General features: G+C 35.6%; 1 protein-coding gene across 1 annotated transcript; it reads left to right on the top strand.

Moving 5' to 3' along the window:
* The first annotated feature begins 5,904 nt into the window (after window positions 1-5,904).
* Window positions 5,905-6,840, top strand: LOC119254460 (olfactory receptor 4P4-like). Its single transcript, XM_037521560.1, has one exon. The coding sequence runs from the start codon at window positions 5,905-5,907 to the stop codon at window positions 6,838-6,840; it is 936 nt and encodes a 311-aa protein (XP_037377457.1).
* Window positions 6,841-17,273: the final 10,433 nt, after the last annotated feature.

Genomic DNA, 17,273 nt, shown 5'->3' with positions numbered 1-17,273 from the left:
TTTGCAGATATGTATAGTTAAGGAACCATATAAAATTAAAGGTATTTATGTGAATGAATAGACTAAGAAATATCTCATAGAGTTTACATTCAATCACCATCATGAGTAGAATGAATCAAAGAATTGGAGTAATCAATGTAAAGTGACAAGTAAACAAACACTTATCTTTAAATGTCTAAATTAAATGTGATGCTTAATTGTTTTTGGACTAGTAAAACTGTATATTAACCCTACTTACAGGGTTACCCAAAGAAACACACACATGACACATACAAACACACCTGGACCAAAACTCATATTGAACCAGTATAATGTGAATGTGTTTTGAAATAAAATATTTTAAAATAATAATTCTGCTAAAAACCAGGGCTTATTGGCCAGAACACATTGAGACATACATTCGCTGGTATTAGAGATGTTGAAATCTAAAATTAATATAATATCTTTGAATTTCTCATTGAGCATTCATTTAAACATCCTGTAGTGGCATTTAGAAACATTTTGTGCTACAAGGAAATTGCTTTAGTAGAATCTGTTTTAAAGTGGTTCCCTTGGGTTGGCAGTCCTGAGCTGATTGAAATAAACAACAGTACGTAGTGAAGAAAGAACAAAACCACAATTCATGATGCTGAAAACTTATGGCTGCTATTCCACCCATTGACTGGAATTAAAAAAAAAAAAATCCTGTAAAACTTAAGAAAATGAATAACTAAATGTATGTTCACCTACCACTACCTGCTTAAGTTAAGTTAATGACTAGTCATTGGATCCAGTCCCAAATCAAGAGTATTAGTTCTGAATAAAAATCTTCACACCAACTTTATTCATAATAGACAAACTTTCACAGCAATGAAGACATCCTTTGGTTGTTGAAAGGATAAACTGTGTTACATCAAGAAATAGAGACTTGCATTTGGTGACAATATGATTGTGAAAACAATTTTACTATTTCTATTCATGTGGAATGACATTTTTAAATGTGATTTTAGCATGATTGTGGAAAATATGATCAGTAGATAATAATCAAAATTTGAAGATGTTAGTGTGATATCTGAGTGAGTGCCTAAGGGTGTCCCAAAGTGTATTTGTGCAGGAAGCACATAAAGAAATGACCATCTGCTCCTTTTGAATGAATTGATACACACAGTGAATTGATACACACCAGATTGAGTAAAGTTTGGTCAAGGCAGCCATGATGTGGAAATGAGAGCCAGTAAACGTTGGGTCTTGATGTGTTTTGTGCTGAAATGAAGAGAAACCTTCAGCATTACTGACCTTTAAAACCCAGACACAAGCGCTCAGCTTAGAAATACTCATTTTCCTCTGTCAGCTGGCTTTGAGATAATTGTTTAACCTCAAGAACCTTCTGTATTCTTATCCACAGAGTGGAGCTAAGATTTATGCTAATAATGCACTATTATATGTACTAAGCAATACAATTAACTTTAACTACCCAATATTTTCTATAAATTTTGGTTATTATTTTTCTAAATAGTTTGATACAAACCAGATTTGACATCACAAAATATGATGTTCTGTTGTCTTGTTAAACACATAAGCAAATTAGGTATGGCTCGTTATATAGGGAGACTAAGTGAACTCCAGTGCCTGCAAATAATGGTGATTCTAAATAACCTATGAATGCACAGTGATAGGGGAAAGAACTGAATGGGAATAAGAATAAATGCTGTACCATACTATGAGGGCTTCCTTCCCCTTATTTTTTCACAGTATTTTATTCATTTTACTTCCATGACAAGTTTATCGAGAAAAGACTATTTATTCTTTTATTTTCATTTCCGTTGTTTTCTATTCCACGACTACACTTTTCAATAATGTTCATCACAAGCTATTTTATTTCAACAACATACTGCAGGTCAATCTTTATGATTTATGTATTCTATCCACCTAGGATCTTAATTGGGCTCCACACTTGGACTCTCAACAGTAGTGATTAGTTTTCTTTGTCCTACCACATAATATATTTTCCTGACATTAGCTAATTCCCTCCTGTGTTCAGAAAGCTGGAAAGTACAGAACAAAGTTTCATGAGCTGCTCCTTCTAACTGACATTTGCACTCTAGGGAAATAACACAGGAGGCAAACAAAGTTAATATGGAAAACAAGCTGTCAGGGAGAATAGGGGTATCACCAAGGGTAGTGGTTTACCAGCATATGGTCTGAACCTGTGCATAAACAAAGACCTTTGGGATTATGTTATTTACAGCTTTCAAAAATCTATTAATTCTGGCAATGTCACTAAGTTTATATTCTGTCCTTTTGAAACACATTTTATTGAGGCATAGTTTAAAATAGAAGTTTACTAGGACATAAATACTTGGATTATATTTGTCATCAATTAAAAAAATGCATTTTTAAAGCATTCTTTGTGAGCTAGTGTAGAGTTGTTAAGACCAGCATTTAAATTCTTAGCCTGTGTTCTTGGGGAATAAAGATGCACCTCTTGCATCTCTAATGCTTTCATGAGTATTTGAAGTCCACTTAACTTAATGTGCCTGTAGAAGAATATGAGAGGCGGAGATTCCTAAAACATTTACAGAGTATTTGGACATGTTTGACTTGCTGCTTCGTAACTCTCTGAATTTTATTCAGATTTTGATGCTGAAGACAATATGGTTAAGTGAGTATTGGGGTGGAATTTTTACATAGGCAGCCTGAAATTATCTAACAGACACTCATATCAGATGGTAAGTCAATTAGCCATGACAGCTTGGTATGAGGAGGGTCTCTCCAACCATGTGCTTTGCTAGCTATATGCTTTAAACTCTCTATAGTTTCAGCCTGAATGTTTTACCCCTTTTGCAGCATGTGCTATTTTTATTACTATGACATGATTTTAGTATCCTTCAAGTTTAATAATGAATTTGTACAATATAATTTCACTTGAGAACAGGGAAAATAATTTATCGCAGTTTCCAGTTGTCAATGAATTTTATTATGATCCTTTCTCATGTTTATGTTCATCCTTTCCTGTTTACTGTTAAGGAATAAAACTGTTTGTGCTTGAACATCCCCAAAATGTTATCTGATATTTCAAAACACCTGCCTTTCTAAAATAGGTTACTATTCTGAGTCAAGGAAGGTAAGTTTGTATCATGTTTCTTCTGACTTATTAAAAGAGTATGTGATGGAAACTTTATGCGTATTCAAGTAACTTATGTAAAAGTGCATTCATATTTTTTATTCAGTACTACCAAATATGCAAAATAATTAGTTGACTTTATAAAGAGCGCAAAACATACAATATTTTGGAATAGGGCTATATACTCCCCAGCTGGTTCAATCTATCATCCAAGTAGCTTAATGTTTTTAGTAATTGATATTTGAAATTAAAATTTGCTTTGTCACAGTTATTAAATCCATTCTGTGAATCTCTTTCCTCTTTTTCTTATTTTTTCCATTTCATATGATTAAAAAATAAGTGTGCATGAGTTTCTGTTTCTAAACTAATTAGTTGAGGAGAAAACTCATAAAAAGAAATTGAATGTCTTGACTTCACTTGTCACTGGTGTATTTCCAATTACCTATTACATAATTCCTAATTACCTCTGAATTATGTAATGATATCTTAATTGAATAAATGAGAAAAACAAGGCTAGAAGAGACGAAACCAGGAATCTAGAAAACTTAAATAAGGGACCAGGAAAATGAATAACTATAAGAAAGTGAAAATCAAAATCAACAAAAAACTATGAACCAGAGACACTTTTAGGGGGGCGGGGGTGGGAGGGGAGGGATTGGGATCAGAATGGGGGGCTGCAATTGTATGGGGAATATAAAAATAAAATTTATTATTAAAAAAAAAAATCACACTGGTGAGTGTGAATACTCCCCAATATATCTCTGCTGTTCCAATTCTGCTGTGCAGTGATTGCCTGATATTCATTAATCATCAGTTATGACCAGTTTTCACACAGAAGCTTTCATGAATAACTTTGGGGTCAAATGCTATTTTTATAATAGTAAATCAATCTTCCAATCTCAATGTGTTACTTTCTAATCCTGAAATGTTACTTAGATTCTCTTCATCCGTGTTTCTTCTGTTTTAAATCAGAGATTCAACTTTGTCATGTGATTTCTTTTTTTTTAATGCAAATCAGAATTTATTGTCAAGTGGGCTAGTTAGACAATTAAGCATTAAACAATCAAGAAAGATAAGTAAGATGATTTAAATGTTTGGAATACATATAGTAAGACTTAACATATTTTAGGATTGACATGTGATTTCTACCCTTATGTTGTTAATATCCATTTATGTAATAAGTGTCATTAAATCAAGCTACTTTAGTTAAATAGATATATCTAAATATCTAACATTGAATCGCCACATTAGCAAAGAATCAGTATCAGTTTCAATTACAAAGAAGGCGGGTCAGTTATGCCTACTCCCTTAAATTATTCAATATTCTTTTCTCAAAGTTAATGTTGAACATTGTATGACTGTAATTGTTCTCAAATAAAGTAGGACAAACTAAAATTTACTCCATTGTGGAATTAAGCTTTAAATAATCATTTAAAATAAGATTTACTTCCTAATTCACCATTTTTTACATGCCTACCTATTAGTTATTTGAAAACTATAATACCCTCTTAGGCTGTAAAATATATGATTTATTTTGAGAATTATTAGGGTTGATGCTTTTTATATAAATTGACTACAATTTTTTTTTTCTTTCTAATAGACACCTGGTTGCCCAGTTATGGCGATCACACCCAATCCAGTCTAAGGAAGACGTGGAATAGCTTTTGTAAACTGGTATTGACAGGAAATTCCTCATCACTGACTAAAGTATGTCCTGGAAGTGGATTTTTTCTACCCTTAAGGCATTTCTTAAGCAATGCCTTAAGATCAGACATCATGTACAAAAGGTGAAAATCTGTGATTGTTTCATTTATCTTTGCAACAAATATCATTGTTACCTACAATAAAATTTGGTTAAAGTTACCCTCTGTATTATCTTCTCACATTGACATTAGTTCCATAGAGTATATATAAAAAAATGAAAACTCTAGTATTTCCACAATATGGATAATTTAAACATACCTGGGCAATATATGATTTTATTCTTTAATGATTTCTATCATAAACATCACTGGCAATACATACACATAAATTGTCTTAAAGTGTAAATATAAATAAGAGCAATGCATAATATGTTCATTAGTTTTCACAATTCTGGTCATTAGTGCACATTCTTTGACTATATAGATTTTAAACATTCAATGGCTTTTAATACAAAAGCAATTATATTGCTTTAGAATAATCCATTGGCAATATTTGACTACATATTACAAAAGAGTGCACTCTACACAAATTAAATTTAGCATTCAGATTGAAATGTTTACTCACATTTGTGTTTCCCAAGAACTCACGTTCAGGAAATTCAGGAAGTTGAGCGGCAAGTAGTAGAAAATGGATATTTGAGCTTATATATTAGGTATATATATATTTACAATATATGGGAAAATATTCTTTACTTATATTTTAAAATATTTGTTATCTAACATAGGTAAATACATTTCCAAAATATCACTTATATACTTATCATCACTGCTGATATAATTGAAAAAATATATATTCATTTCCATTATAAAATTTTCCCCAAATATTTAAGACAATTAAAATGTTAAATTATAATTTATTATTATATTATTTAGTACATATCATATACAAATAATGTATGTTATATATTATATTTACTTAATATATTATAAGTTAGGTTATTTTAATATATCAACTTAATGTCAAAGTATAGATGTTAATCTATATTTTGTTCGTTGTACATCATTTTGTTCTTTCTGTAATTGTTACAAATTCTACAAATTTGTGTTTTATTTGTTTCAGATAGCTTAATGTGTACAATGTACACCAAATTCAAATGTATGGAAAACCAGAGGAACATCTCAGAATTCATTCTTCTGGGACTTTCTTCTAATAAGAACATAGAAATATTTTGCTTTTTGCTCTTCTCATTCTGTTATATTGCCATATTGGTTGGAAATCTTGTGATCATTGTCTCCATTCGATGTAGTCCTCTTTTTGACCAGCCAATGTACTATTTCCTTATCCACTTGGCCATCATGGACCTCTGCTACACCACAACTGTTACACCCAAGTTAATTGGTGACCTGCTGGTGGAGAGAAAGACCATTTCCTTTGATAACTGCATGTTGCAGGTACTTCTCATGCACTTCTTTGGAGGCATTGAAATCTTCATTCTTACTGCCATGGCTTATGATTGCTATGTTGCCATCTGCAAACCTCTCCACTACATGCTTGTCATGAATAGGACAAGATGCAATCTCCTAGTCTTAGCTGCTTGGGTGGGTGGAGCTGCCCATTCCTTTCCTCAATTATCTATGGCAATTCATATGCCCTTCTGTGGCCCTAATGAAATTGATGATTATTTTTGTGATATCCTCCCAATCCTTAAAGTTGCCTGTACTGATATTTATATCAATGGTATCCTTGTGATTGCTGATTCAGGAATGGTTGCTCTAGTTACCTTTATTGTTTTATTCTTTTCTTATGTGGTTATATTATTCACCTTAAGAAATCAATCAGCTGAGGGAAGACGCAAAGCCCTCTCTACCTGTGCATCTCACATCACTGTGGTTCTTTTATATTTTGTTCCTTCCATTTTTATCTACCTTAGACCTCCAACTACTTACTCTAAGGATAAAATATTTGCACTGTTTTACACAATCATTGCTCCCATGTTCAATCCCTTAATCTATACACTAAGGAATTCAGAGATGAAGAATGCCATGAGAAAAGTTTGGTGTCAAACATTATTTTCCAAGGAAACACACAATTAATTTGAAAACACATATAATTAGCAAACATATAAAAATAAAGGGATTCATGTGAATGAATAGACTAAGAAATATCTCATAGATTTTATATTCAATCACCATCATGAGTAGAATGAATGAGAGAATTAGAGTAAGTAATTTAAAGTAGCCACTAAACTAACACTTTTCTTTAAATGTGCAAATTAAATTGATGCTTAGTAATTTTTGTGCAGTAGTATGACTATATATAAACACTACTTACAGGGTTACCTGAAGAAACACACACACAAACACAGCTGGACCAAAGCTCATATTGCAATAGTATATGTGAGTGCATTTTGGGAAAAAAAATTAAAATAATAATTTTTTTTTTTTTTAATCTTAAATTTTATTTTTATATTCCCCCATACAATTGCAAACGCCCCATTCTGACCCCAATCCTTCCCCTCCCGCCCCCACCCCCCAAAAAGTGTCTCTGGTTCATAGTTTTTTGTTGATTTTGATTTTCACTTTCTTATATTCATTTTCCTGGTCCCTTATTTAAGTTTTCTAGATTCCTGCTATGAGTGAGACCATCCGGTATTTTTCTTTTTCTTTTTGGCTTATTTCGCTGAGCATGATCCCTTCCAGCGCCATCCATGTTGCTGCAAATTGCATGTGTTTATCTTTTTTGAATGCTGAGTAATATTCCATGGTATATATGTACCACATCTTCTTGATCCAGTCATCTACTTTTGGGCATTTGGGTTGTTTCCAAAGCTTAGCTATTGTAAACAGTGCTGCTATAAACATAGGAGTGCAGGTGCTCTTTGGAATTGATGTTTTCTGTGTCCTTTGGGTAAATACCTAGGAGTGGAATTGCTGGATCATATGGAAGCTCTATGTTTAGTAGGTCCAGAAATCTCCACACAGCTCTCCATAGTGGTTGGACCAGTTTGCACTCCCACCAACAGTGCAGAAGAGTTCCTTTTCTCCACATCCTCGCCAACATTTGTTGTTGCTAGTTTTTTTAATATGTGCCATTCTCACTGGCGTGAGATGGTATCTCATGGTAGTTTTGATTTGCATTTCCCTGATTGCAAGTGATGTTGAACATTTTTTCATATGTCTGTTGGCCATTTGCATTTCCTCTTCAGAGAAGTTTCTTTTTAGCTCTTCTGCCCATTTTTTGACTGGATTATTTTCTTTGTTGTTGCTGAGTCTCATCAGCTCTTTGCAGATTTTGTGATCAGTCCTTTATCATTAGTGTTGGGTGCAAAAATGTTCTCCCAGTTGGTGGGGTTTCTCTTTGTTTTTGTTATTGTCTCTTTTGCTGTGCAGAAGCTCTTTAATTTGATGTAGTCCCAGCTGTTTATCTTTCTCTTCACTATCACTGCTTTGGGTGATGTGTCTGTAAAGATGTCTTTGATGTGCAAATCCCGTAGTGTTTCGCCTATATTTCCTTCTATGTATTTTATGGTTTCAGGTCTTATGTCTAGTTCTTTAATCCATTTTGAGTTGATTTTTGTGTATGGTGTGAGGTAGTGGTCAAGCTTCATTCTTTTGCATGTAGCGACCCAGTTTTCCCAGCACCATTTATTGAACAAACTTTCTTTGCTCCAATGCATAGTCTTTGCTCCTTTGTCAAAGATTAGTTGACCATAAATCTGTGGGTTTATTTCTGGATTTTCTATTCGATTCCATTGGTCTGTATGTCTGTTCTTGTTCCAGTACCATGCAGTTTTGGTGATTATGGCTTTGTAGTATAGTTTGAAGTCTGGGAGTGTGATGCCTCCATTTCCTTCTTTTTTTTCAGTAGAGCTTTGGCTATTCGGGGTTTTTGGTGATTCCATATGAATTTCATCAATAATTGTTCTATTTCTTTGAAGAATGCCATTGAGATTTTGATTGGAATAGCATTGAATCTGTATATGCTTTTGGTAGGATGGCCATTTTAATAATGTTTATTCTTCCAATCCATGAGCAGGGGATGTCTTTCCATTTCTTTGTGTCTTCTTCTATTTCTTTTAACAGTGTTTTATAGTTTTCTTTGTATAGGTCCTTTACCTCTTTTGTTAGATTTATTCCCAAATATTTGATTTTTTTTGTTTCAATAATAAAAGGGGTGGTTTTTTTGATTTCTTCTTCTTCAGATTTATTGTTTGTGTATAGGAAGGCTACTGACTTTTGCGTGTTGATTTTGTATCCTGCCACTTTACTGAACTGACTGATGAGTTGAATTAGTTTTTCTGTGGAGATTTTGGGGTTCTCTATGTATATTATCATATCATCTGCAAATAGTGATAGTTTGACTTCTTCTTTTCCTATTTGGATTCCTTGGATGTCTTTCTCTTGTCTTATTGCCCTGGCTAGGACTTCCAGTATTATATTGAAAAGCAGTGGTGAGAGTGGACATCCTTGTCTTGTTCCAGATCTTAATGGAATTGCTTTCAGCTTTTCACCATTGAGAATGATACTGGCTGTTGGCTTGTCATAGATGGCCTTTATGATGTTGAGGTATGTTCCTTGTATCCCAAGAATTTCAAGGGCTTTTATCATGAATGGGTGTTGCACTTTGTCGAAAGCTTTCTCAGCATCTATTGATATTATCATATGGTTTTTATATTTCTTTTTGTTGATGTGTTGGAACGTTGATTGATTTTCGGATGTTAAACCATCCTTGTGCCCCTGGAATGAATCCAACTTGGTCGTGGTGAATTATCTTATGGATACATTGTTGGATTCTGATAGCTAAATTTTTATTGAGGATTTTTGCATCAGTGTTCATTAGGGAGATTGGCCTATAGTTTTCCTTTTTTGTGTTGTCCTTATTCGGTTTTGGTATTAGTGTAATATTGGCTTCATAGAACGTGTTTGGTATTGTCCCTTCCTTCTCAATTTTTTGGAAGAGTTTGTGAAGGATAGGCACTAATTCGTCTCTGAATGTTTGGTAGAATTCATTTGTAAATCCATCAGGTCCTGGGCTTTTGTTTTTGGGGAGGTTTTTGATTACCATTTCAATTTCGCTGCTTGTAATTGGTCTGTTTAGGTGTTCTATTTCTTCTTTATCTAGCTTTGGGTGATTGTAGAGTTGTAGGAATTTGTCCATCTCCTCTAGATTGTTGAACTTGTTTCCATATAACTGTTCATAGTAGTTACTGATTATTCTTTTGATTTCTGCTGTGTCCGTTGTGATTTCTCCTCTTTCATTTATGATCCTGTGTATTTGTGCTTTCTCCCTTTTTTCCTTTGTGAGCCTGGCTAGGGGTTTGTCTATTTTATTTATTTTTTCAAAGAACCAGCTCTTGGTTTCATTGATCTTTTGGATGTTTTTTTAGTTTCAATTTCATTTATTTCTGCTTTGGTTTTTATTATTTCTTTTCTTCTACTGGATTTGGGTTTTTTGTTGTTCTTTTTCTAGATCTTTGAGCTTCGAGATTAGGTTGTTTCTTTGAGTTCTTTCTTGTTTTTTTGATGTGAGCTTCTATTGCTATATATTTCCTCTTATTACTGCTTTTGCTGCATCCCATACATTTAGGATATTGGTGTCCTCCTTGTCATTCAATTCAAAGAATTTTTTAATTTCTTCTTTGATCTCCTCATTAGTCCAGTGGTCTTCCAGTAGTGTGGCTTTTAATCTCCATGAGGTAGGATAGTTCCTTGCCTTCTTTTTATGATTTATTTCTAGTTTGATGCCTTCGTGGTCAGAAAAGATGGTTGGTATGATTTCAATCTTGGTGTATCTGTTGATGTTTGTCTTGTGCCCCAGTATGTGATCGATCCTGGAGAATGATCCGTGTGCGCTTGAGAAAAATGTGTACTCCGTTTTTTTGGGGTTTAGTGTTCTATAGATGTCTGTTAAGCCCAAATGCTCTAGGTCCTTATTTAGAGCTTTAGTTTCTTTACTTATTTTTTGTCTTGTTGATCTATCCATTGTTGATAGTGGTGTGTTGAAGTCTCCACTACGTATGTGTTTTCTCTGATGTCTGTTTTCAGAGAGGACAACAGTTGTCTGATATATTTTGGTGCTCTTTCGTTTGGTGAGTATATGTTAATGAGTGTTATTTCTTCTTGAAGTATTGTCCCCTAATCATAATGTAGTGACCATTGGGGTCTCTTTTTATTTTTTTGAGTTTGAAGTCTGTTTTATCTGATATAAGTATAGCTGTTCCTGCTTTCTTTTTTGGCCCGTTTGCTTGTAGGATTGTTTTCCATCCTTTGACTTTGAGCCTATTTTTATCCTTTGTAGCTAAATGTGTTTCCTGGAGACAGCAAAAGGTTGGGTTTTGTTTCTTAATCCAGGCTGCAACTCTGTGTCTTTTTATTGAAGAGTTTAGTCCATTTACATTTAGAGTTAATATTGATATGTTAGCATCTGTATTTGCCATTATGTTTGTCTTTCCTTTGATTTTATTTATTCTTTTAATAACTTTTTTTTTTTTTTTTTGGTCTTCTTTCGTTGTTATTCGTCCCTCTGAGGTTCTGGCTTTAGGATTCCTTGTAGTATTTTTTGGAGTGGGGGTTTATTCGTAATGAAATTCCGGAGTTTCTGTTTGTCTGGGAAAGTCCATATTCTTTCTTCAAAGAGGAAGGAGAGCTTTGCGGGATAGAGTATTCTTGGTTGGCATCTGTTTTCTTGGAGTCTGTTGACTATGTCCCTCCACTCTCTCCTTGCCCGTAGTGTTTCTTCAGAGAAGTCTGATGTCAGCCTGATTGGTTTTCCTTTGAATGTTATCTGTTTCTTCCCTCTTGTCAGCTTCATTATTTTTTCCTTGTCCTGGATTCTTGGGAGCTTTACTATTATGTGTCTTGCTGTGTTTTTCCTTTCGTCGTGGAAGTTTGGTGTTCTTCTTGCTTCTTGTATATCAATTTTCAGCTCCTTCTTCGCATTTGGGAAGTTCTCTTCAATTATCTCCTGGAATATTTTCTCTGTTCCTACATCTCTCTCCTCTCCTTCTGGAATTCCTATAACTCTTATATTTCCTTTCCTCATGGAGTCAGATAGTTCTCGAAGTCTTTCTTCATTCTTTTTCCTTCGTACTTCTCTTTCCTTTTCTGTTTTGGTTCTTTTTATTTCTGTGTCTTCAAGAGAACTTATTCGTTCTTCCATTTCATCTATTCTGCTTTCCTTGCTTTCCCGGAGTTCTTTAGTTCCTCCATTAATTCTTTGATCTCCTGCATTTCTTTTACTTCCCTCTTTAGGGACTCAATTTCATTCTTCTGACCATTGTTTTCCCTCTTTAGGGACTCAATTTCCTTCTTCTGATCTATCACTTTTTTAATCATGGCAATTTTAAATTCTCTTTCTGGAAGGCTCAGAAGTTCTTCCAAGTTGCTGTCGTTGCAATCTGGGGAGTGGTTTCTTTTTGTGGTGTGCTTCTTTCCTGAGGAGTTGTTAGGTTGCGTGTGGTTCTTCTACTCCCTACTGTCTGTTTTCTAATTTGTCGTATGCGTTGGGACACTGTGATGCTCGGACTGACTGGCATCTTGGGTGAACTTCTCCGCTCCCCTCTGGCTCTTCCAGGAGCCATCTCTGCCTTCTGGGGGAGCTTTCTGCTGGTTTTAGGCAGTTTTTACTGAAGAAATGTCCTTTTCTCAAATGGCGAAGCGGGATGCAGTCCCTGCGCCTCCGGTTTCAGGCACACTCTTCTGCGCACCCGGTCTGCCCCGGACGTGGGTGCCTGCTCCCTCTGTGGGCTCAGACTGCTGGTCGGAAGGGGCCTGGCGTGGAATAACTTCCCGGCTGGCCACTGCAGAAGCCTTCTGCCCTTTTCAAGCAGTCTTAAGAAATCCTGTTCTATGGGGTGTTAGTGACTTTTTTTTCTTGGTCACTAGGTGGCGCCAGAGATCTCTCCTATTGTCCTTGGGGGGCTGTTTTTCGCCCCCCCCACCCCATGGGACAGGGAACAGAGCGGGAATGGTAGGGTACACCTCAACAGCTTTGGGGTGCTGTGTCTGCCTTGTGCCCCACCGTCGTGGAGAACCCACGCCCCGAATTTTCGTGCCCCGGGTCTCAGTTCAAAGCCCTCAGTTCCAGGACGCGGGCTGTAGCCCAGTTCAGTGGCGCAGGAATGGCGCCTTTTGCACCGCTCCCGTGCCTGGGCGCCTGGTTCCTGCTCACTCAGGGAGGGACCTTCACCTCAGTGAGGACCTCCGCGCATCTCCCCGCAAGCCTAGGTCGTCTCCCCGCAAGCCTAGGTCGCAGGCGCGGGGACCTGGGCAGCCGCGATCCAGGTCTGCACTTGCTTTTCAAGTTCCCCGAGCGCGCCGCGTTTCCGCGCAGGCTTACCGGCAGCCCGGGCTGTGTGCACGTCTCCCGGGGTCTTTGTTCTTCTCTAATGGCGCCCGGAGCCGTTCGCTCACCGCCGCCGCGGCGGATCCTGCAGGGTTCGCCTCAGCTCCCGTTCACGGGGTGTGGTGGCTGCAATAGTTCCTTTCCACTCACGGTCCCGCTTGCTGCGTCGTTTGTTCTTGTGGGCCGTTTTGGTTTGTTGTTTCCTCCTCTCTGCCGGTCAGAGAGTGCCGCCTCTGTGGGCGGGGGAGGGGAGCAGGGTTCTGCGCTTCCCTCCCTTCTGGTCCTCTTTTATGGCCACTTTCTTCTTCGGGCAGTTTGCTGGAGTCACCCGTTTATCTTCCGTGTCCCAGTTCTCACTGGGACCTGCCGCTTTTCCTCCCTATTCACTTTTTTTAATGGGAGATCTTACTCGCAGTGTCTCCTCGCCGCCATGTTGCTCCTACTATATCTCTCATTCCCTCTTGTACTAAAATAATAATTTTGTTAAAAAAAACTGGGGCTTATTGGCCAGAATGCTTTGTGACACACATTCCCTAGTATTAGAGAAGTTGAAATCTAAAAATAATATTAATATCTTTAAATTTCCCATAGAGCATTCATTTAAACATCCTGTAGTGGTATTTAGAAATATTTTGTCTACAAGGAAATCACTAAAGTAGAATATGTTTTCAAGTGGTTCCCCTGGGTCAGCAGTTCTGAGTTCATTGAAAGAACCTTCTGTGCTCTTATCCAGAGTGGATTTAAGATTTATGCTAATAATGTATTATTATATGTACTAAGTAATAAAATTAACTTCAACCAGCCAATATTCTCAATAAATTTTGGTTATTATTTTGCTATGTAGTTTGACCTGAACCAGATTTGACACCATAAAATTTGATTTTTTGTTGTTATAAATGTATAAGCGAATTAAGTATGCCTTGTTATGTAAGGAGACTGCGTTAACTCCAGTGCCTGCAAATAATGGTGATTCTAAATAACCAGTGAATGCCTAGTGATAGGGGGAAGAACTGAATGAGAATCAGAATAAATGCCATGCTGTCCTCTGAGGCTTCCTTCACCTTATTTTTCACAGTCCTTTATTCACTTTTCTTCCATACCAAGTTTATAGAGAAAAGACTACTTATTCTTTTGTTTCATTTTTCTTTACTTTCTATTCAACAACTACTTTTTTTCAATAATGTTAGTCCTAGCCATGTTATTTCTGTAGGTCGTTGATTGTATGATTTATGTATTCTACACACTTAGGATCTAAATGGGATTCCATACATGGACTCTCAACAGTAATGATTAGATCTTTGTCCTGCCACATATTATATTTTCCAGACATTAGCTAATTCCCTCCTGTGTTTAGAAGCTGGAAAGTACAAAATAAAGTTTCATGAGTTGCTCCTTCTGACATTTGCACTCTAGGGAAATAACACAGGAGGCAAGTGACATTTATATGGAGAATAAACTGCCAGGGAGACCAGGGGCATCACCAGGGGAAGTGGTTTACCAACATTTGGTCTGAATCTGTGTATAAACAAAGACCTTTGAGATTATAGTTATTTACAGCTTTCAAGACCTATTAATTCTGGCAATGTCACTAAGTTTATATTCTGTCCTTTTGAAGCACATTTTATTGAGGCATGGATTAAAATAGATGTTTACTAGGACATAAACACTTGAGTTAGCTTTGTCAGGAATTGAAAATAATGCATTAAAAAAAATTGTGAGTTAGTGTAGAGTTTTTAAGACCAGCATTTAAATTCCTAGTTTGTGTTCTTGGGGCATAAAGATGTGCCTCTTGCATCTCTGATGCTTTCACAAGTATTTGAAGCCCTCTTACCTTGAAGGCTTGTAGAAGGATATAAGAGGTGGAGATTCTAAAACCTTTTCAGAGCATTTGACATGTTTGACTTGCTGCTTTGTAACTCTCTGCGTTTTATTCAGATTTTGATGCTGAAGGCAACATGGCTAAGTGAGTATCGGGGTGGAATTTTTGAACAGGCAGCCTGAAATTACCTGAGAACACTCAGATCAGATGGTTAGTCAATTAGCCATGACACTTTGGTAAGAGGAGGGTCTCTCTATCCCTGTGCTTAGCTAACTATATGCCTTCTCTTTCTACTCTATAAAGCTTTAGCCTGGCTGTTTTACCTCTTTTATAGCATATGCCATTTTTATTACTATGAAATGCTTTTAGCATACTCAGGTTTAATTATGAATTATTTATAAGTAAAATTCTACTGAAAACAGGGAATACAAGTTATAGTAGGCTCAAGTTGTTAGCAAATTTTATTATGACCCTTTCTCATATTTTTGTTCAACCCTCACTGTTACTCTTAAGAAATAGCATGGCTTGAACATCTCCAAAACGAAGACATTCGTATATTTCAAAACACTTTTCATCCTAAAATAGATTAAATCACCTGAGACAACTAAGGTAAGTTTAAACCATGCTACACTCTGATGCATTAAGAGAATGTGTCATATAAACCTTATTCTTTTTCTAGCAATTTCAGTAAAAGTGCACTCGAGATTTTATTCCAGTACTACCAAAGATGCAAGGTAATTAATTCCTTAACATTATTTTTATATTGCAAAACATAACAGGCTACTTAGTGGGGCTACAAATTCCTCATGGGGATCAGTCTATCATTCAACTAGCTTAATGTTTTCAGTGATGGATACTTGAAATTCAGATTTACCTGGTCACAGGGATTAAACATATGCTGTGAATCTTTTTGCTTTTTTTCTCAAATTTCCATTTGAATTCATGGAAAAATCAGTGTGCATGACAGTTTCGATGGTTCTAAACTGTAATCACTTAAAGGAGAAAATCTACAAAAATAAAATGACTGCCTTGACCTCACATGTCACTGGCGTATTTCCTATCACCTGTTACATAATTTCTAATTATATTTCTGAATGATGTAATGATATCTTAATTATATAGATGAGAAAAACAAAGCTAAAAGATGAAACCATTAGCTCAAACATCTCACTGGTTAGTGTGAACACTCCCCAATATTTCTGTGAAGCTCTTATTCTCTTGTGCCGTGATTACCTGATATCCATTAATCATCAATTATGACTTTAGTTTTCACACAGAAGCTTTCACGAATATCTCTGTGTTCAACATTATTTGTATGACAGTAATTCTCCTCAACTCACTTTTCCCTTACACTTTTTACCTTGTCCCACAACACTGATTATGTATCCAGTCCCCATAGATAACATAATATCACTTTCAGAGATTTTATAGATAAAATGTCAATGATGATCTAGAAAATTAGCAAGAATTCTGGTTTAGGCAATATATATTTTGTAAAATTGAATGTAAATTGCTTGAACCTTTTTAGACTCAGTGAATTCTAGAGTACACGGGCATGTTAATAATTCCTTATCTTTCAACATATAAAAATACTCAGAAATAAGGGGAGGTGCAATTTTATGGGGAATATAACCAAAATGAAAATGCATGCATTGTGCAAAAATGAAAAACGATGTAAGAAATATATAAAAAAATAAAAATTAAAAAAATACTCAGAAAGACAAACTGGATATTCTGATATCCGACTATCTGGTATATTCTTTTCTACTCAGAGGAGGGTTGAAAATAGTCTTTCATTGCTTTACACCAAGACATCCTTCTGAAGTACCTCTTGGGTCTCACTGAAGAAATTCCCCATCAGGGTGAGGAAGCATAAGAATTTCTCTTTTCTCGATTCTCGTTGTGTTTCTTTCTAATCCTGAGATGTTGCTTGAACTCTGTGTCTCTTTTATTTTAAATCAGAGATTTGGCTTAGTCAAGTAATTTCTATACTTACATTGTTCACATCTACTTATGTAATCATTCTCTTTATATCAAATTATTTAGATAAATAAATGTATCTAACACTAACATTAAAAGTCCACATTATCAAAGAATCCATATCAGTTGCAATTAAGTGGAAGACAGGTCAATTTTGTCTGCTCCCCTAAATTTAGTCATGATTAACTGTTGAACACTGGATGACTATGGTTGTTCCCATATCAAAGTAGGACAAACTAAAAGTTACTCCACTGTGAAATTAGACTTTTGAATAATCATTTAAAATAGGATATAATTCCTACAGTATTAGCCATTTTACATGCTTATTTATTATTTATTTGGCAATTATAAAAGTCTCCTGTTATAAAACATGAGTATTTATTT

The sequence above is a fragment of the Talpa occidentalis genome, unplaced genomic scaffold (genome assembly GCF_014898055.3).
Source record: "Talpa occidentalis isolate TD23 unplaced genomic scaffold, MPIMG_talOcc4v2.1 talOcc4.3, whole genome shotgun sequence".
NCBI classification, from domain to species: domain Eukaryota; kingdom Metazoa; phylum Chordata; class Mammalia; order Eulipotyphla; family Talpidae; genus Talpa; species Talpa occidentalis.
This window is presented reverse-complemented; position numbering and strand designations above follow the sequence as displayed.

Coding starts and splice junctions, on each gene's coding strand:
- LOC119254460 (XM_037521560.1), top strand. CDS start 5,905: ATGGAAAACCAGAGGAACATCTCAGAATTCATTCTTCTGGGACTTTCT.